The sequence below is a fragment of the Balearica regulorum genome, chromosome 1 (genome assembly GCF_011004875.1).
Source record: "Balearica regulorum gibbericeps isolate bBalReg1 chromosome 1, bBalReg1.pri, whole genome shotgun sequence".
Taxonomy (NCBI): domain Eukaryota; kingdom Metazoa; phylum Chordata; class Aves; order Gruiformes; family Gruidae; genus Balearica; species Balearica regulorum.
The window spans coordinates 143,924,530-143,944,864 of NC_046184.1; the positions used below are offsets into that span (position 1 = coordinate 143,924,530).

At 39.4% G+C, this 20,335-nt stretch overlaps 2 protein-coding genes across 6 annotated transcripts in view; one reads left to right on the top strand and one right to left on the bottom strand.

The window, feature by feature from the left end:
* LOC104643131 (cohesin subunit SA-2) overlaps window positions 1-8,584 on the bottom strand; it is a 68,923-nt gene extending 60,339 nt beyond the window's left edge. For 2 of the 5 annotated variants that reach the window (XM_075737012.1, XM_075736987.1), the window contains exons 1-6: window positions 8,401-8,584; window positions 7,714-7,897; window positions 3,220-3,304; window positions 2,454-2,600; window positions 1,421-1,517; window positions 36-112 (exon numbers count right to left, since the gene is read on the bottom strand). In XM_075737012.1, coding sequence (XP_075593127.1) covers window positions 36-112; window positions 1,421-1,517; window positions 2,454-2,600; window positions 3,220-3,304; window positions 7,714-7,757 — 450 coding nt within the window. In that variant the 5' untranslated portion in view covers window positions 7,758-7,897; window positions 8,401-8,584. Of the gene's footprint in view, window positions 1-35; window positions 113-1,420; window positions 1,518-2,227; window positions 2,341-2,453; window positions 2,601-3,219; window positions 3,305-3,855; window positions 4,064-7,713; window positions 7,898-8,100; window positions 8,366-8,400 lie in introns of those variants that run through there. The other 3 variants (XM_075737022.1, XM_075736997.1, XM_075737006.1) reach the window with 3 other exon arrangements.
* An 8-nt stretch (window positions 8,585-8,592) lies between these two features.
* On the top strand, window positions 8,593-20,216 carry GTPBP6 (GTP binding protein 6 (putative)). The gene is made up of 10 exons (XM_075737059.1): window positions 8,593-9,112; window positions 11,034-11,171; window positions 11,602-11,672; window positions 13,244-13,374; window positions 14,106-14,176; window positions 14,632-14,790; window positions 16,135-16,343; window positions 17,748-17,896; window positions 19,107-19,259; window positions 19,719-20,216. The coding sequence occupies exons 1-10, from the start codon at window positions 8,743-8,745 to the stop codon at window positions 19,858-19,860; spliced, it is 1,593 nt and encodes a 530-aa protein (XP_075593174.1). The 5' UTR covers window positions 8,593-8,742; the 3' UTR covers window positions 19,861-20,216.
* The last annotated feature ends 119 nt before the right edge of the window (window positions 20,217-20,335 follow it).

Here is a 20,335-nt window from a genome sequence, read left to right on the forward strand (position 1 = left end):
ATGAAAAAGCCATGCAAAGTCAAAGCTGTGCCTACCTCATCAAAGGTCTCTGTCATTTTCTGCATTACATCCTTCTTGTGCAAACTTTGAAACATCTCTGCTGTTACCATGCCTAGAAAAGTAATGTTTTAAAAAAGAATTACTGACAAGCATATTACATTAATCAAGTTCAAACCACAGCAAGGACTTAATTTTAAATTTAGAAACATCAAGGAAGGGGGATTCAGGCTGACTTATCTCTGTTTACAGGCAACATGTTACATAGGGAGACATAAATTCATAGAACGGTTTGGGTTGGAACGAACCTTAAAGATCATCTAGTTCCAACCTCCTGCCATGGGCAGGGACACCCTCCACTAGACCAGGTTGCCCAAAGCCCCATCCAACCTGGCCTTGAACGCTTACAGGGAGGGGGCATCCACAGCTTCTCTGGGTGACCTGTTCCAGTGTCTCACCACTCTCACACTGAAGAATTTTTTCCTTATATCTAATCTAAATCTACCGTCTTTCACCATTACCCCTTGTCCTATCACTACATGCCCTTGTAAAAAGTCCCTCTCCAGCTTTCAATTACATTCATTTATAGTAAAAATACTGATGAACCAAAACTGAAATTCACATTACAGAAATCTGCCCTGTGCTGTCTGGCACGGGTATTTTCTCTGTCCATTCATTTACTTCAAGGATTCACCAAAATTTTGCCCACTGCTAGTCAAAGACCCCCAAAACATCTTCCATAAAAGAAGGCATATTAGTCAAACACCTGGAAAAAAATTTTAAAGTGTAGAAGGTACATTCCAGCTGCTTAAACGTATGCAGAAGTTTCAAACTAATGGAATAGTCTTCTTAAAACTCTTACTTGCCATCCTGAAGCATTTCACTAGCAAACTGTCCCCAGCAGTCACTGTGTCTCAATGTTTGTTACGAAACAGACAGCTTCACAACCCTCTGGTAAAAGTAACCACAGTGAGGCAAGAGATTGCTTTCCTAGCCACCAAAGCAGGGACCTTAATTTGCTAGTTGTTTATTTTCACATAAAGATACTAGCAAAGCAAAAGGTACTAGGAAATTACAAAACAAATGGCAACTGAAACACTGTATTTTAATTAGAACGGTCATCAAAAACATCTTCCCTATGTGGGTATTCTGCAAAGCAACGTGACACGCCACTTCAGCAACCTGACCTTGCAAACCGTGTTCAAATACAGCTCTGCAAGTTGGCATGCTGTAAACACAGAGTCAAAGAATTTAAACAGCAGCATTCTTTACTGTTAGTACTGCCCATCTGGAGTTTGTCTTAATGAACAATACAGATTATAAGTACATGATTTACTGGAAAGAAAAATCCCATTTTAGAAAGCACACTTCAGAGTACTCTTACCTACAGACAATGGAAAGGGCTAATAAGAGAGTAAATTACCTTGACAGCCTGAGCACTGAATGAAGAAGTTGATCAGATCAAGAAGTGCCACATTCCTGTCTTGTTTATAAGCTTCAACCCAGTCATCTACTACAGACTGGAACAGATTACAGAAACTCATTAGTCAGGAGCTGAACACAGCATGCCACACTCCACTGAGGACACTCATAATAAAGACACAGACTAACACTGTTCCATGTCCATTAAATTACAAAAATAAACTCCACACCATTTTGTTCCATTTCTAATAGCACATGCAAAAGACTCCTTCTGGGGCAAAATGAAGTCTTCAACGGCTCATTCACAAGTTCTGCTCTAGGCAATGTTGCTATTCACAGACTCTTTGCTCTCTGTTAACAGGGAAAATAACCACAGCTTTAATAATTTTAATATACAAAAAACCAAAAGCCTGATTTCTTGTCAGCACTGAGGTAACAGTTTCACTTTTGTGCTGGTTTTGGTTGGGACAGAGTTAATCCAGGTTTTAATCCTTCATACACATACAGAAACATAATACGCACCTATGTTCACAGAATATGGGTAGGTGGGCTTCCTCTCAATGAAGAAAGTTGCTAGCTATATAGATGCACAGGGAGCCTGACTATTATGCAAACTGCTATCAAATTGTATTGGAATAATGATAAAAGAAAAATACCGAAAGGCAAGCTCCCAGAAAAAAAATGCCTGATTTTCAGAATCTTGAGCAGCCAAAGTTTTGTACTGATAAACCTTTTCTGTATTTTTTTCAAATAATTCTCTTTTCATGTGTTCAGAGATTGCTTTAGGATGATTGGTTTAGGTACATACTTCCTTCCTCTTTTTAAATGTCTGACAGCTACTTTTTCACTAATTTCTTGAAGATGCATTCCTTTCAGGAGTCATGCTCATAAGTTTTCCAATCAAACATGTTTCTTCCCTATCTATGCCAAAACAGAACAAAATTTCAATGCTCCAGAGTATAAATAACTGAAATGACCACTATTTATCCATCTTCCCTCCACCAACTCCTCTCAGAATTCAGAGTCAGAAATACCTGCATGGCCCGCTTCCCCATGCTGACCACTTCAAACAACGTAACTGCCTCAACCACTTCTCCATTCTGCAGCTGGCTCACTCTTCTGCTGCTGGAAGAATTTCTCCTTATGTTTTCACACTGTTCTCGGATCTTCCGTTTCTCTCTCTGAAATGAGTCAAGCAAAGAAAGTGTGTGAGAAAATGTGACACATAATAGCCATTCACAGGTGCATGAATTAGCCCCTAATAACAAGTTTATTTTACTCTCATTGTAATGATTTCCCCAGGGTGCTAACTTTTAACTTCAAGGACACTGATAAAGCCTTATCAAACATGACCATACCAGAAGGGGATGAAAGAAACGATTTACCAGTTTGAATTTTTTTCTCAACACTGAGTCGTAAGCATAAGAAGGTATAACAGGAAAGAAGCTTCTAAACAGTTGTGTACTACCCAGAAGGCATTTTTCAGTGGCAGCTGTGATTTCTAAAGAATAGACAGCAAGCACAGAAGCTCTTCTACATCTTTTCACTCACAGGGTAAACACAGAACTTGCAAATTAACATCAGCTGCACACAATGCACAGCTAAGGAAGAACACACACTGAAATGAACTGACTGTTCAAAAGCCAGCATTGAGGTATTGATGCCAATGGAATTGGCTGTACTCAGTGACTAGATGCACTGTATTGTGATTGTTTTATGCAATACTCCATTTTGTAACAATTGAATGAGACAGAAAATAAATTTGATAATAATAATAAAAAAAAATTAAAATCAACTTACTGGTGTTTTCAGGTTGCCATTTCTCACACAGCTGCCATTCTGCACAGCAGACTCAGGCACAGTCTCATCATGGAGAGCATTCTCTCTGAAGCATAACAAACATGTTGAACAAGTTAGCAGTGAGAACACAGAACTACACACTTCAGTACAAACAACAGAAGAAAATAAAAGTATATATATGTACTTCAATACTTTTAAAGGATTATTTGGAAGTTATGTAATTTTGTTACTAAAACCCAAACAGCTAACTTTAAAAGTATAACAGAAATTTGGGGCCTTTTTCAAACTATTGGCTTTCCTGTAAGATATACAGATAATTAGAAAACTAGCAAAACTATCAAAGATATCAAGGAACTAGAAAGTAAGTAACTGAAACAGAAAGCTGATGTTGACTTAAGGCAGCCTTTGTTGACTTAAGAGCTTTGCACCATGAATCAGTAACACAAGTATGCGTTCACTTTGTGGGTGCCCTGCACAAAACAAGGTAGTAACATTTGATAGGTCTAAAATAAAAAATGAGAGGAAGAAACTGTTTTACTTTGTCTATAAAACATGCTGAAGAAAAAAGACACATAAGAAATTTCATTTGCAGGTCATTGCTAATATGATGGAGGAATAATTTTAGAAAAGATGCACCTTCTGGGAGATCTGAAGCCATACATTTATCTGTAATGAAATTATGCCAATTTTCATCATTCCCAATGCTAACAATACGCTTTGCCAAAGGTCATGTTTGAGTAGATGAGCTGGATCCCACTTGTGCAGCAGGTCCAGTACTGGTAGCTGGTTGCTGTGGCCTCCTTTTAAACTACGGTGGCCAGGACATGAAGCCAGTTGACTTGTACTATAAGAAGGCACAAAAAGAAAGTAAATATGAAAGTGTACAGTCACTTCCATTTTTGCGATACTGCTACAACAATAGAGCGTACTAATACAAATGACCACTTTACAAAGAAAAAAACCCAGTGTATAACAGTCAAGATATAGCCCACTCTCCAATATCCAGTGCCGGCTAGCCCAGATGGAGAATTAACTGTGCTGTGGATGCAGAGCCAGCTCGACTCCAGTTCGGTTCATCAATGCCAGATAAGTACTGTTGTTGTTGTTCTTCCCAAGGCTGTTTCAGTTAGACATTGCAAAGCAAATCCTGAGGCTGAACAGCATCAACTGCAGGACCAAGGTCCTGATGTTATTTCATTAGTGAGAACAGATAGAAGGTTTTATTTAAATGCATCTCTATTTACTTTTTGAATCTATTGGGACATTTCACCATAACCGATGTAGGATTAGGTTTCCAAAGACTCCTACAAAAACTCTATATAAAGTTCTATAAAAATATATCAAATTTCTAAATACAATTATGCAAATGCTTAACTCCCCTCCAGAGAAAAGTCCCATGAAAGTTAAATTCAATGAACGTCTTGTCATAGAAAAGCGCAAAATGTGCCACAGTGTTTGACAGATCGAAGCCAAGAAAATAATTCAGGATGAACCAATCCTTACATCAGTTTTCTGGACTTCAGCACGTTACAGAAAAGAGAGAGATGAACTATAGTTCACAACTGAGTCAGCATGCTATGGTAATAGTTTGCAAAACTTTTCAAATGTTTTCTTTCATTTGTAATTGTGAGCCACAAAAATTAAGTATTTCAAGCACCACCAGAGACTTCCTAGTTGAAAAAGAACAAGCAGCAAGAGATAGCAATATGTACTGCTTTTCTGAGGCTAGTTAGCTCTTCCCAGATTCTTCTACAGACCACAAATAAACAAAAAGAATCCAAACATGTTTGTCAAGGAGTTGCTTCTCCTATGTGATTAAATCCTTTCACTCTTGTTTTCAAAGCAGAACACAACATTATCGGGCTGGACTGACATGTTCTTACTTGCATTGTTTCACTAGAACTTCAACGGAGATGCCAGCCAACATCATCGCAATATGTGTTACCTGTTTCTGCCTTACACCTCAACATAACTCTCAATACACTCTCAAACAATTTTCCTGAATTGTTTGCATGTACTATTAGCAACTCATTCCATCCCATAATGAAAGTAAATGTAATTCATTTGATTACAGCAACTGTAATTGAGTCCAAGTTAAATTAAAACATTTAAATAACAAAAAATATCAGAACTGCTGCAGGACCACTCAGTCAAGTACTTGTCTGATCACGTACTGCTTTTAATATCTCTGTCTAGAATACACTTCTTTGAAGATTTATTAACTCATGCGTCTCTTTCCCAAGAACATCCTGAAGGATGGTACTACAGATGGCGTCTACTGGCCCTGTGCTGCTAACACCAGGCAAAAGGTACCTGTAGCAAAAGGGGTAAACAAAGTAAGTGAATGCCTGGTATATGGAACGGCACCCTTACCAAAGCTCAGCAAAACCTGCAAGAATGAAAAGACCATTGATCTACAGCTTCCTCATGTTGGGCTTACAAAGCCAAGCAAAACAACATCTCTGTGATGAAACCCAGTTGGAGTAACTGTTGCACATATATTAAACATCTGTGTTAAACACTCAACAAATGTAACTAAACACTAAATACTAATACTAAAAAGCCATTTATTTTCTGAACTGCTTTGGTTATTAGTGCACCACAGCACATAGCAATGCCACAGGAAGCACCATGCTACAAACAACCTACACAAAAGCAGTGATTTTTTTAAATTGAGATACTATCAATACTCATCTTTCCCCTTTCTCTTCTTTTTTTTTTTTTTTTTCCTTTTAATACTGATGTTTCCAGTAAGGCTATTCATAAGGCAGGTACTTAAACATTTGCAGGAACTAGACTAAAGTCTAGAAACTGAACCCCATGAAACCACTTAGAAATTAAATGGGGTATTTTAATGTGAGTTTTTATTTGCACAACTAAATTTCTGTTGAAGAAACTGTAAAAAGAATTAAGTCACTCTCTTATCTTCTTGAGCAAAACAGGAACCACTGTATCTAGTTGAGGATGATGCGATCACTTCTGCAGCAAGCCTTATACATAACTCCGTTTAATATCTTTTCAACTACTTGAGTGCAGCACTAGGTTTGACAAATTTTGAACTAGTCTTTTTTTTTTTTTACTCCCCTCTGTTACTCTACACCATACTAAGCATTTTTGCATACCTAAATTCACTGCCTCATATACTGGTAAGAAATAGTTCTCAGCCATTTACTTTGTTTCCATTAGCAATCAGTAAGAAAGCATAGGCAGAATTCCATTCTTACTTCATCCCAATTTTCACCCTTATACCCTGTTACATATGACTCACAGTCTCATTGTTACCTCATATTCCTGACATAACATAGTCCTTTCACTAGTACTTGAAGTATTACTGATGAGATAAATATAGTTGAAGTAGGACAGAAGCAAAGCCCTTCACCCAGTACGCAAACACAATATTATTGTGAGAATTTCTGAGTTCAGTTTTCTCATCTTAATAAACATTTGGAGCAGATTTAGTGACTCACACTTAAAAAGAAAGCTACGTCTTTAAAAGAGATTACATTCCTTTAGCTGTGTAAAAAAGAACAATTAATCTGTTACTGGAAAACTCCTAACTGTAGATTTTTAAAATTATAAATTTCAATACAACTGCTTCATCTTTTAGAAGCAACATAAGAAGCTCAGCTAAACAATTACCAGGTGACCTCCTGGCACTTCTGAAACTAAGAGGTTGGCTTCCGATGAAACATACTGGAAAGGACATATGGGAAGCAATATTAATTGTCATCATGGACTATGAGCAATACATCTCAGCTTTCATTAGAGTTTAATGAAGCAACAGACCTGGAGTAGACTTGCTCAGAAGGTGACAGGATCAGCAAAGGTCGGACTGCAATGAGTAAAAGCATGCAACACTGGAGCAGCTAAGAAGCTTCACTCTTTGAAACTAGACAAAATGTTTTAACTTTACCATTTATTTATTTATATTTGCTCTTTCTACTTCCAAATACCATTCTGTAAACAATGAGATTAATACATTTGGTTTATAGGTTATCTCAACTGATGACTGGAAAAATACATTATGAAAGGGAGAAGACTTGACATATCCCTGATAAAAACAGCTACAGAGAAGCAATGTCCCACTCATTGCCAACTGTAGAGAGTCTACAGATTACTAGCGCTCTTCCCCTTCAGCATCCCCAAATTCACCACTGAAGTGAACAGGAGTTCACTGTTAATCTGCCCTTTTTTTTTTTTTTTTCAAAGCAGGTTCATTTGAACTGTAGTGAATAAGGCACTGAGAAGCTTGTAAGGCCGAGGTCCCTGTCAATCCGTATAAAACACTACACTAAGAAGATGCTAAACAATACATAAAAGGGAATAAAATGGAGATATTAGTAACAAGACACAGTGCATAGCAAATCTCTTTTTTCTTCCCTCTCACCTAAAGTGACAAAGTGTAGACTGCCCCACTATCCACAGGACACAAATTTAAGAGACAGCGCCCTAATTTACCAACAAATTGTACAGACAACCTGCGCCAGGTCTTACTTTTGGCTGGGAAGGTTGCTGGCTGCGTTGGGCTCGGCTATCATCTCCGCTACATCATTTCAGCGGCACAGACAGCAAGCTAACACGATCAGCGCCGGTTTTGAGGAAAACTTCACCAAGATCGGTAGCGTTAAAAAAACTCAACAAAGCTTTGGCTCTTACGGGCGAAACAGCAGCCAAAAAACTGTCAAGAAAAGAAAACAAAAAGAGTTAAATTCCAGGCAACTCCCTTAAAACCCAAGTCAGAAAGCGCCCCGCAAAACCCAGTGGCAGAAGGGAACGCAACTCGGAGTGGAGAGCTCGGAGCGGGACGGCTGCGCCCGGCGGAGCCCTGACGAGGCAGCCCGCACAGAGCCGCCGCCGCCCGGGGCCGCACGGCCCGCTTACCTCTACTCTCCTGCGCCTCGGGCAGACCCCCGCAGCGGCGGCGGCACCGCGCCCCGCGCAGGAGAACCGCCTCAGGGGCTTCGCCACCGCCCCGAAGGGATGTATCAGGCGGCAGGCCGGCCCGGGCCGCGGAGGACCCTCACCCACCCGTACAAACACGCACACCGTACAGCTGCGGGCTAGAGGCGGGCGCGCCAGGGGGAGGCGGCGAGGCGGAGCGGGACGCGGACGCGGCCCAGGCGGCGGCGGGAGGAAGAAAGCGCGACACGGGGCGCGCGATGCGCGGGGGACGTCACTCACCTGCCGCGGGGACGCGCTCCCCAGGCCCGAGCGCGCGCCAGGACCGCCCCCTAGCTCCCCCCTCCCTCGCTGCAGCGACCCGGGCCCCGGCTCCGGCCCAGCGTCAATCACGGCCGTCCCTGGGCGCCACCCGGCCTATCAGAGGCGGGTATCGCTATCACGTGGTCCACTACCACTGCAGGTGGGCGGGGCGGGCGGTGCAGGCTCACGGTGCGCCGGTGCCGTGGGCCTTCCGTAGCGGCCGAGGCAAGGGCGGAAGGACGCGCTGTGTAACGGTCCCTCCCCGCCGCCTTGCCCGGAGGAGGGGGTGGCGAGGCGTGAGGCGCTGCTAACGGCCGCTCGATGGGGCCTGGCCGCTTCTCGCAGTCGCTCCTGTTGCGCTGCCGGCGGGTGGCGGCGGCTTTCGGCGCGGCCGGCTGCCGCTACGGGCCGTGGCCTGCCCGCCCTGTCAGCGCTGCCGCTCGCCTCTGGGCTCCCCAGCGGCCTCCGGGCAGGCGAGAGCCACCGCGGGCGGGCGGGGGAGGTCGGTGGAAGGAGATGGCGGGCGCTGGCGGGGATGATGAAGAAGAGGATGAGGAGGAAGAGGAAGATGAGGCGGAGCTGGAGGAGCTGCTCGGCCCCTCTCCGCTGGTCGTGGAGCCCGGCGCGCAGCGAGTGGCCGTGGTGCACCCGGCTGTCAAGTGGGGCCCGAAGAAGTCGCCGCTCACCACGGGTGCGTGGCTGCGCCGGGGCGGGAGGGGGGGGCTCCCCCCGCGGATCCAGCGGCGCCGCTGTCCGTCTGTCCGTGCCCGCGTCCCTTCTCAGTTTCCCCCTGTTCTAGAGCTGTACGGCCCGCAGGAATACGCGTAGGGAATTACTGCCGGTAGTCTTAAGCACAGCTGTTGTTACAGTGGTAAAACTGCGAAATGTTGTTTGGGTCAACTAGCGAAATATAAACTCGGAACAGATAAAAAGTCGGTGTTTTCTTTTGATAACGTTTTAAAATACGATGTGCTATCAGTGGTCACTCGCAGGTCGGTGCTTTGACTTGTAAGTCGCGAACTTTGTGTCTTGGACAGCAAAACAACTCGGTGCATAGTGTTCAGGTTGCTTAAGGAAACCGTCGGGTTTCCCCCTCGTTAGCAAAACGTGGGCAGCCTGCAGCCCTCAGCGTGCTCCCTGGCCAGGTAGGCAGGAGTCCTTCCGCCCTACGCTCGCCCAGAAGTTGGCTGAAGAGAGGAACACTCTCCCGTCCGTAAGAGACACGTGAAAGAGTCTCACGGACTTGAAGGAGTACTTTTATGCAGTTACTTAGGGATGCAGTCTCCAGTAATTCCTTTATAAGGACTTTAATTAGCATTGCTGTTCTTAAATTTCAGAAATCCTTGCAGCTAGCTAATACATAAGCATTAATCATGCATGGTTAAGATACATGACGAACTTGGCTTGATGTTGTTTCTCCAAACATGTACCTAATTACAAAGTTGTAATAGAAAGGATTAGGCATTTTGTAAGTTAGTTTCATATATAAATTAACGCATATAAAATACTACTTTTTGTATTCAAGTTTATTATGCAGTGAACCTAAATCTAATTTTGTTTTATTAGCGCTGCTAATAATAACAAAATGTCACTTTGCAGAATGAAGTTTTTAACCTTTTCAGAATTTACATATGCATTCCCATATTACAACTGAAAAAAAAGTAAAATACAAAGGCACCTTTCTGTCCAAACATACAGAAGAATAGCAGTGATACCTTTCCATTTATTTAGGCCCTCCAGATTAAGAGCCTGAAGTCTGAACAAATGCTTTGGAATGATTGTTGAGACACTACAGGTACAGCAGGAAATCTGTGCATTTTACAAGGAACACTAACAATATGAAGAGAAAGAGGATCATGGTTATCTTTTAAAATATATTACTTTTTGGACCAAGGTAACCTATTTAATATATCAATTATGTTTTGCTATCTAGAGAAACTTGATAAATCTGTTATGAAAAGAGAATCTTACTCCCATTTGGCAGATGAAAACTGGATCTACTGATCTGATACACCCATGTAGTCTTTTTGATTTCATGAAGTCCTCAAAAAATCAGTGTTTTGGTATGTAGATGTTAAAAAAAAAAAAGTTATGAACCAGAATACAGAATCTGCTGGTTTTAGCAAGTCATAAATCAATGTAGGTCTTTATGAATAAGTAGCAGTGTAGTTAGCAGCAGGATATGCCATATTAGTAATTCTTGAAATATTGCCGCAAAACATCAAGGAATTAATCACGTGGTTTTGCATTCATCTAAAATAACATTTTATTTTACAGCTAGTTAGTTATTTCAGTTGTGGAGGCAAAAAGCTTGGTAGTTTCTTTGCTGGCAATAAAATTAAAAATTCTTATAAATCAACAACCACAGAAATAATTTGTACTGGCAGAAAGATGCTTTGTGTAGTACAATTGCATCCAACTAGAAGATTAATTACTCTGATTAGAGGTAAGATGTTTTCCTCCTTGTGCTAGAGTAGTAGAATTTCAGCGTAGCTTAGTCTTTCCCTGTTCATGTACGTACTGTAGTTATTGGAAATCTGAGCAAAGTTATGATGGTGTATTATAATCTTTTGTCTTTTTTATCTTTTTTTTTTTTTTTTGTATTCCTAAAGCTGAATTACAGATTGCTGAAGCCGTTGCTCTTGTAGATACCCTTCAGAACTGGACGGTTTTAGAGAAAATAATTATTCCGACAAAAAATCCTGACAAGAAGTTTATTTTTGGCAAAGGAAACTTTCAGGTTTTGACAGGTAAGGACTGAGATTTTTCAGGACTGTGTTATTCTAAATGGACGACTTATACAGCTGAACTATTTAAGGATAAGTATGAAGGCTGAAGAGAGTGAATTTTGTTTATCCATCATGCAGGTTTGCAAACAAACTTCAAATATTTTTTTTAAGGTTACTAAAGCAACACAGAATAGAGATAACCCATGCTCACTGAAAATGTGTGAGGCAACGTAATCCCTACATTTACGTGATTGACATAAGCGAAACTGGCGGCTGTTCTTGACATAGCACTAAATTAGTGCACATACAACTGTTCTGAGAACAAAGAATATGATGCCATTTGATATTTTATGAGCATTCTGCTCAGTGCAAAATGGTTTTATATTCTGTATGTTTTAAAAAGAGAACTGACATTTAACACTGTATTTTGTAATGGTTATCCATCTTTTAGAAAAGATTAAAAAATTGCCCCATGTGACAGCTGTCTTCTTGAATGTGGAAAGAATATCTTCACTAACAAAGGTAATTCAACATAATATCAAATCATATTCTTTACATTGGTATTGTTCAGAAGCTATTGATGTTACGAGAAGTAGGTTCAGTTATGACTCTGAATTTGCCACTGGTAGAATATGATGCCACCTGGACTGAGTTTTGTTGAAAGGAAACTTAATTCCTGTTACATTTGTCCAGTTGATATATGTGTTTCCAGCTCTCGTGCATGAAATTTTCCAGCAGCCTAATAGCTATTTATGGTAGACTCTGCTCTCACATTTGCCACTGGCCCCAATTAAAATGTTGGAAAAGTTACTCAAGGTCTTTTTCACAAAACGGAGGTGATAACACAGCTTTTGTTATGAAGAATGTCAACATTTTGGATTAGCTATATGCACAAGTTTCTGCACCTATATGGATAGTGTATTTATTTTCCTGTAGTTCTGTGGATGCTGCATTGTATTTTGAATATGAGGTGTAAATTCAGAGCAAGTTTATATTTGAGTGTTTCAAATATTTAAACCTTCATTCATAACCCTTAAAAAGAAACCATATTTTAAATGGGCAGATTACATTGAAAGGAGGAGCATGCTTCACTTTCTTTTTTGTTTTAACACTGGCAGTAACACAACTGGTGCATGAACTATAGACGCTCTGAAATGCTTAGGCAAACTGAAATAAATACTTTTTAGTTTTTTTGCATGTACAGCATCATGCAGGGTGTAAAGTACATGCAAACTCTGCAAGCAAACACTAATGCTTTGCTGGTAGTTTTGAATGCTTTCCCTGGTTATAAAATGAACAAAGATGGTAAATATCTCTTAATAGATAGTTATCTCAAACAATTCAATTTATTGATGAAATAGAACTTGAAAATGTTTCAATTTTCTGGTTTTTATTCCCTAATTTATAATATGAGTTAGTACTAAATTTGCTTAAAAAAGAAAAAATCTTTTCACAAATCTAGATCTTCAGAGCAATTTAACAGTGTTGATTCAAGAAAGTGTTTGAGAACATTTTTAAACCACAAGCATTCTGGATTTTAGAGATGGCAGAGAGGAACTACTGCAAAATTTATCTTTGCTGAATTAGAGCAAGTTTTTAATTTGTTTTTTGCGTGGTTGGGGTTTTTTAAGTATTTCATTAAAAGCTGGTTATCAAATAATTTTCCTGCCTTTTTTTTTAATTTTGGTAATCTTTTTTTCTTTTCTTATGTTATCCCTACACTTTCCCATACCAGCATTTCATAATTATTTTTTACAAGGACTTAACCACTTACACAGCATATGTCAGAATCAAGAATTTAAGAGCTGTTGTCAGAATCCCTTACAGGGAATGGAAGGATTCTTGCTGAATTTGATGGGCCTAGACCATCAAATTCTACCTTCTAAACTCTCTTTTTCACCTTTCTTCGTGGTCAACCAAATTTTGCCTTTGCATGTTCATAATCATTATCCATCCATTGAAATGGAATCCTGAGATCCTCTGAGTTCAAGTGTCCATCAGCCACCTGTAGCTGTAGTGCTGTGTAGGAATAGATCAACTGATACTGTGGGGGATAGAAAACATGTAAGTTATTTTGTCTTACATGGCTAAAGAAAGAACTAGAAGATGCCTGGGGCGTGAAAGTCTTTGACAGATACACTGTTGTACTTCACATTTTTCGTTGTAATGCCCGGACCAAAGAAGCAAAACTTCAGATAGCGTTGGCTGAAATTCCGCTTCTCAGGTACCTTGAGCTGTGCAAATCACATACTGATGTTTATATATTTTAGTGACTATTTCTTTACAGTAACAAAAATGGTAATACTGTCCTGAAAGAAAAATGACAGTTTCAGTGCTTGCATAGTATACTGAATGATTGATTAGAGCATAGAAATACTTGCTTTATTGTCATTGTTTTAAGCTTCTGCAGTGCTGGCAGGCAAAACCAGAAAGTGTTCAATAGATAATCGTAAAAAATATATTTCTCATTAAAAGGTCCCGGTTCTTCCTAATGTGGAAGATGGATTGCAAGAATGTGTAGGAATTGGATATATGTATCCCGTACATAATTTTGATGGGTTTAATAAGGAAAGCTATAAACAAGGAAGATGAAAGGTATTAACTTGTATCTGATTTTTCCACATTTGTACGTTACATGGCATAGAAATATTTGTACATGGAAGTTGGTGTGAGTTGCATGGATGTATCAGAGGCATCTTTAGCTCTGAAATTTCAGAATAGCCGTTATAATTTGCTAAGAGAGTTGTATGATTTTTCAAACCACAGTTGAGCCAGGAAAACCTGGGGGTTTTTTTGCCAGGCTTCTTGCCATGAGCAGGTTTTATTTAGAGCTCTCTCATTTAGTGGGGTTTTTTTGTACTATTGGAATATCACTACTTCTTCATATTTGTTGGGCATTTTAGGATAGCTTGATTAAAGAAAATTGCTTCTAATTAACTGTTACTCCACCACCAGGTCAAATCTGAAAAATGAGGTGTCTCAGCTAGATCAGCAGAGAGGTGGATCAAGATACATCATGGGCTCGGGTAAAGTCTAAATATTCTCATGAATTAGAGGATTTTTTTTTTCTCCTTAGCCTTTAAACAAATTTAATTGCATCTTATTTTATTTGGAGGAGGCTGCGAGGAAAAACTGTTTGTGTTCGGCATCTAATTAAGTGAACATACAAAAATTTATTGGAAAGTAACTTAAATAATAAAGTTTCAGTCTGTACTGGCTCAGTAAATGGCCATGGAGAGAGTATTTGCTGCCACAGGAGTTTATTGTAAGTGTACATGGTTATTCTAGAGTGATTAGCATATGTTTTAATAATTACTTATCACTCTGACTCTATCTTAGGCAAGAATACATAGTTTTAGTTGCTTATTTATAACTTCATATGCCCTAGTGCTAAGTCACTTGATTTCCCAATGCACGACATCACTTGGTTTACTGTTTCTCTTGTAGACTATTCAGCCAATTATTCATTTGTATTTCTCAGGTGAAACATTCATGGAGACACAGACTCGTATGTTGAAAGAAAAAGAGCTTAAAATTAGGAATGCCCTGGAGAAACTAAGAAGAAAAAGGTCTTTACTTAGAACTCAGCGCAGAAAACGCGAGTTTCCGATTATCTCAGTAATGGGCTATACTAATTGTGGTAAGCAAAAACTCGTGAAATTGTAACACAAAAGAGCTTACATTGTCTAATTTTTAATCAGAAACTCTAGCTAGAATCTCATTTCTGTGCGAATAGGCTTTGTATTTTAATTAGTTTTTAAATTGTGTCATGAATGTATGTCAATTAGATTATAGTTAGGAAAGCAAATGATGCTTCTTGTAGTTAGATTTTTTTTTTTTTCTTCAGTCTTGAAGACGTGTTTTGGAGAAATGCCTAGCAACTATTGTGCCAAGAATTTATATGTTAGTGCTGAAGAGTGTACTGCTAGTGTCCCTTTATATGAATCTTTCTTACTTGATCAGAATGGGTAGAGAAAAGTACACAGGTTTTAGATCACTGGGAAGGCTTGAGGCATAGGAGGAAAATTCAGGAGAGTTGGCAGTTGATCTGAGAAATGTGCTTAAGAGGCACTGTAGCTTTTCATTGATTGATGTATAGTGTTCCGAAATGTATTCATAAGAAAATCTAAATAAAGCTAAAGGGTTTATTCTTTTTTTTTTTTTTAATAGTTTACACAAGTGAATTCATTACAAGGCATAAATAGCCTTTGGACTAGACACTTTTTTCAGGTTACATTACCTTAAGAACATTTCATGTTCTTATTCAACATCTTTATAAAAACAAACCTACCTTGCACTAATTTTGTTATCAGTTATATACTTAAAGATTTGGATTACACTGTATGTTTTTCTTAAATGCCATACTTCCATACTTTTAAAACTGAAGATTTAACAATATATATATTACAATTTTGTACACATAATTGAAATACTTTAAGTAGGGTATATACTGAGCACTTTAATGACTAAATTCTGTGAAATATTCATTGAGTTAAATAAATATCTCTAGTGTTATGTTCATGAAGAAATGCTCAATAAAAACATAAAACTAACAAGCTACATATTATTAAGGGTTGTGTTTAGTGTTGGATTTAACGAGTAAATATTGAGTTGTTTTATTTGACAACAGAAGCACTGAGGAGTGCATAAGTGTATGTTTCCTAATGCTGTCATGGCAGTACTCTTCAGATAGTCTTACAGGTAAGAGATATGGGTAGGTCATTTTGCAGGTCAGTTCCGTTTTGATCATCTTGTGATTTTGCAGCATAGCTTCCAGACATGGGCTTAAATCCAATTCCAAGTTATAAAAGTTAAGACTATGTTTGGATTTCCTAATATCATATAGATAACTAGTCATAGGCTAGATTTAAATTAGTGAAATAGATACGAAAAGATATGTTAAATCATACAACTGACCTGAACCTTGCAAATTAAATTTTGACTTGAAACAAGCCATTAAAATCTTGTCCTTTTCTTTAATTAGGAAAAACTACCTTGATCAAAGCCTTGACTGGGGAAGCAGGACTACAACCCAGAGATCAGCTTTTTGCCACTCTGGATATTACAGCCCATGCTGGCTATCTGCCCTCGCATATGGCAGTTATTTATGTTGACACGATTGGGTTTCTGACTGATCTTCCACATAATCTGGTTGAGTCCTTTTCAGCTACGTTAGAAGAAGTGGCTTACTCAGTAAGTAGTTGACTATTAACATTGAGAAATCAAATTAATTTCCTTTTAGATAATCCTCACCCCTTCAGAAAAGGGGAAGTTAATTGGCATGCTGTTCTTAGTGAAGTATCTGGCTGACTGTAGTAGTCTTCTAAGATAATGAGGTAAGTACCTTACCATAAGCCAATTTTCTGACACTTGAAATTATGCAGAACATATAGATATGAAGAGATTTCAGAAAGGGTTAATTTGGAGTATATGTGTCCTTCTCCATGGTATGTAAACCAGATAAATCAGATTTTGCTGATTAAATATATGAAAACCTAAACAGTGCATCCAAATAAGTTGAGGCTAACTTTCTTGAGAGTTAAAAAATGAAATAAAGCCTCTGGAATGATCTGGTCTTAACTTAAGGTTTCCTAGAGCACGAAAAGTGGGTGATTGTGATGTGATGCAGGCAGCAGGTAATAAACACAAATGTACTTTTCCAATCATTTTCTCATTAAAGTTAGTTTCCTGTGTTACAGCAAAGTGTAAAGCTGCATACACGCAGACATTTAAAGAAAAAGCCTGTATCATCAAAGGTAATGAAATTCAGTGGTAGCTAGATGCCAGAATGCTTCTGAGGATTAGACTTTGCCATTACTATGTAATAATAGGACTTCAAAAGCTGGCTGCAGCTATCCTGTTTGTCTCTTATTGTGCAGTGTTAAATGGAAGGCAAGAAATTTATTTCTCACTAATTTTCAGAAGTTTGAAGCAGTATCTTGAGCAAAGATGACAAAACATTTTGAATGCAAATACTGAATTTGGTTGCTTGGTTGTTATCATGGCAAACGTGATCGTGTATGTACCTGAGACTGATAACTTTTGTATAAAGCTTTCTAAGTGAAGCACCAGTAGTAGTATCTCAGGAACTAAGGATAAGGATAATCTTCTGCATTTTGAATGTAAGAATAGAATTACAAGTTGTGTGGGGTTTTTTCCCCTCATTTTTGAAACAGTTTTTCAGCCATTACTCTTCTAAAACCTTTTTAGAGTTCACTCTTTTTCTTCAGTATTTTTGAAACCTTATTGTTACATAGCCTTGACTTTGAAAATTTGGATCAGTAGTTATTTGAATTCTGAATTCTGTAACTAGCTTGATTGACAGGGTTTGTTTCAGGATTGTTGGAGGCACTTCGTACTCATTATGAAGTGGAAGACTAAGCTGCTACAGATTTTCTTCCATCATGATGCAAAACCCAGTATTGGTTTAATACTGTTTTAGTAGTTCATTTTACAGTGTTACCCTGCCAGTGTATTATCTAATGGATAGGAAAGTATCTTGCATGAATTAGCAATGCAAAAATAGTATAAAATCTCTACAACCTGGTAACTGGTGTGTTTCATTAAGTAACTGTCTTGTATATTGATGCTTGCTAGGATCTGATAGTTCATGTGAGGGATATTACTCATCCAGAAACCATCCTCCAGAAAGCGACCGTTCTGTCAGTTCTGAAGAATCTTAATCTTCCCAGCCATTTATTGGACTCAATGGTAGAAGTACATAACAAAGTGGATTTGATAGAAAGGTAAGCAAGAGATAGTGGGATCGAGTGCACCCTCAGCAAGTTTGCTGACAACACCAAGCTGTGTGGTGTGGTCAGCGGGCTGGAGGGAAGGGATGCCATCCAGAGGGACCTTGACAGGCTGGAGAAGTGGGCCCGTGCGAACCGCATGAAGTTCAACAAGGCCAAGTGCAAGGTCCTGTACGTGGGTCAGCGCAATCCCAAGCACGACTATAGGCTGGGTGGGGAATGGATGGAAAGCAGCCCTGAGGAGAAGGACTTGGGGGTATTGATTGATGGGAAGCTCAACATGAGCCGGCAGTGTGCGCTTGCAGCCCAGAAAGCCAACCGTGTCCTGGGCTGCATCAAAAGAGGTGTGACCAGCAGGTCAGGGGAGGTGATCCTGCCCCTCTACTCGGCTCTTGTGAGACCCCACCTGGAGTACTGCATCCAGCTCTGGGGGCCCCAGTACAGGAGAGACATGGAGCTGTGGGAGCGAGTGCAGAGGAGGGCCACGAAGCTGATCAGAGGGCTGGAGCACCTCTCCTGTGAGGACAGGCTGAGAGAGTTGGGTTTGTTCAGCCTGGAGAAAAGAAGGCTCCGGGGAGATCTAATTGCAGCCTGCCAGTACCTGAAGGGGGCCTACAGGAAAGATGGTGAGGGACTGTTTATCAGGGAGTGTAGTGACAGGACAAGGGGTGATGGGTTTAAACTGAAGGAGGGTCGATTTAGATGAGATGTTAGAAAGAAATTCTTTACTGTTAGAGTGGTGAGGCACTGGAACAGGTTGCCCAGAGAGGTTGTGGATGCCCCCTCCTTGCAAGTGTTCAAGGCCAGGCTGGATGGGGCTTTGGGCAACGTGATCTAGTGGAGGGTGTCCCTGCCCATGGCAGGGGGGTTGGAACTAGATGATCTTTGAGGTCGCTTCCAACCCAAACCATTCTATGATTCTATGCTAAGTGTACTTAAACATTTCTTATGTTATGGAAGCTTTATAATTCTTAGTCTAGAAAAGAGCTCCCCCACTTCTGAATACATTCAATAGTGTTTCTCAATCTTTTACACATGTAACTATGGTCTTAAAAATAATTATCTTTTAATTACAAAAGAATCACTTGAGTCATACAAGAAGCAGCCTCTGTAGGAAGGTGCCAGTATAAAGCAACACAGTTAAATTGTCCATGCTTGGAATATTTTCATAGCCTTATCTTCATGAGCAATTGTTACCTTTCAGGTATAAACCCACTGAGGAAAATGCTTTAGCCATTTCTGCTCTACATGGACATGGTTTAGAAGAGCTGAAAGAAGAAATAGAGAAAAAAATTTTGACGGTAACAGGGAAGAAGATTCTGACAGTTAATGTCAACTTACAGGGACCTCAGCTAAGGTAAATAATTTTGAATTGTAAGAAGGACTTGGAGAAATATGAAACTCTTAGTCTTGCACGTCTTAATTTCTGAATCATATCATACTGATTTTAATCTGTGTTAAGAATTACAGGGATAAATATTAAAGTTTTCTGACCTGTTGAGAAGTAGCTCCATTAGATACCCTGGAGTCTGCTTCTGAAAGTGTCCTGAAAGAGTTCTGTGTGTTAGTACAATAAAACGTACTTCCTGAAAAACCATACAACTGGTCCTGGAGCCAGATTTCTGGTAAAAACACAAATATGAAAGATTTATGAAAACACTGTATCCTATTTCCAAACAGCAAGTAGCAAATGAAAAGTGAAGCACTTCATCTTTTAAAGCATTGAATTACTTGCAACATGTTGACCTAAAACAAAGATCATATTTTATGCAGTGTGTCATAACTTTAAGATGCTAATATGCTTTTACTTCTACAGTTGGCTCTATAAAGAAGCAACAGTTCAGGAAGTAGAAGTCATGCCTGAAGATGGCACAGCCAGGGTGAAGGTGATAATCGGCAGTTCTGCTTTTGGCAGATACAGACACCTCTTTCCTAACAGTAAGATTTTAATGCCGTGAAACTGCATCCTTTTGTAGGAGGAGAAACTGATCTCATTAAGATGTGAAATGAAGTTAATTAATGACCTGTTAGACTGGGTGTTGAAGAGTCTATTTCTTCCCCAGTTGATGTTTTTGAGGCATTTTAGAAATAGCCACTGTTTCAGAAAACTTCTGTTTGGAAACAGTAAGAGCTTTGAGCTCTTACTTGGTGCAAGGACATCACCGCAATTTTAATGTTGGTGGCTGTAAGCTGTGGAGTTCCAACACATGGAAGTCACTGGATGGCATCTGAATTAACCTTCAGAAAAGTATCAAGTGTCCTATGTAAATAAAGCTTTTTACCCCATTTTTCAGAATAAAATATTTATAATAAAGTGTCTCATATGGTCCTTGGAAAATGAAAGTTACTGAACAAAATGTTTGCTATATATAAATAATATAGATATGTTCATGCATTCTGCTTGAATAGATATTTAAGTATCTGTCTTACTGC

What these genes read in the sequence shown, in the direction of transcription:
- GTPBP6 (XM_075737059.1), top strand. Translation starts at nt 8,743, where the DNA reads ATGGGGCCTGGCCGCTTCTCGCAGTCGCTCCTGTTGCGCTGCCGGCGG. An exon ending in GAATATCTTCACTAACAAAG is followed by an intron (nt 11,673 to 13,243) that starts GTAATTCAACAT and finishes ACATGGCTAAAG; the next exon opens with AAAGAACTAGAAGATGCCTG. An exon ending in AAAGTGGATTTGATAGAAAG is followed by an intron (nt 17,897 to 19,106) that starts GTAAGCAAGAGA and finishes GTTACCTTTCAG; the next exon opens with GTATAAACCCACTGAGGAAA.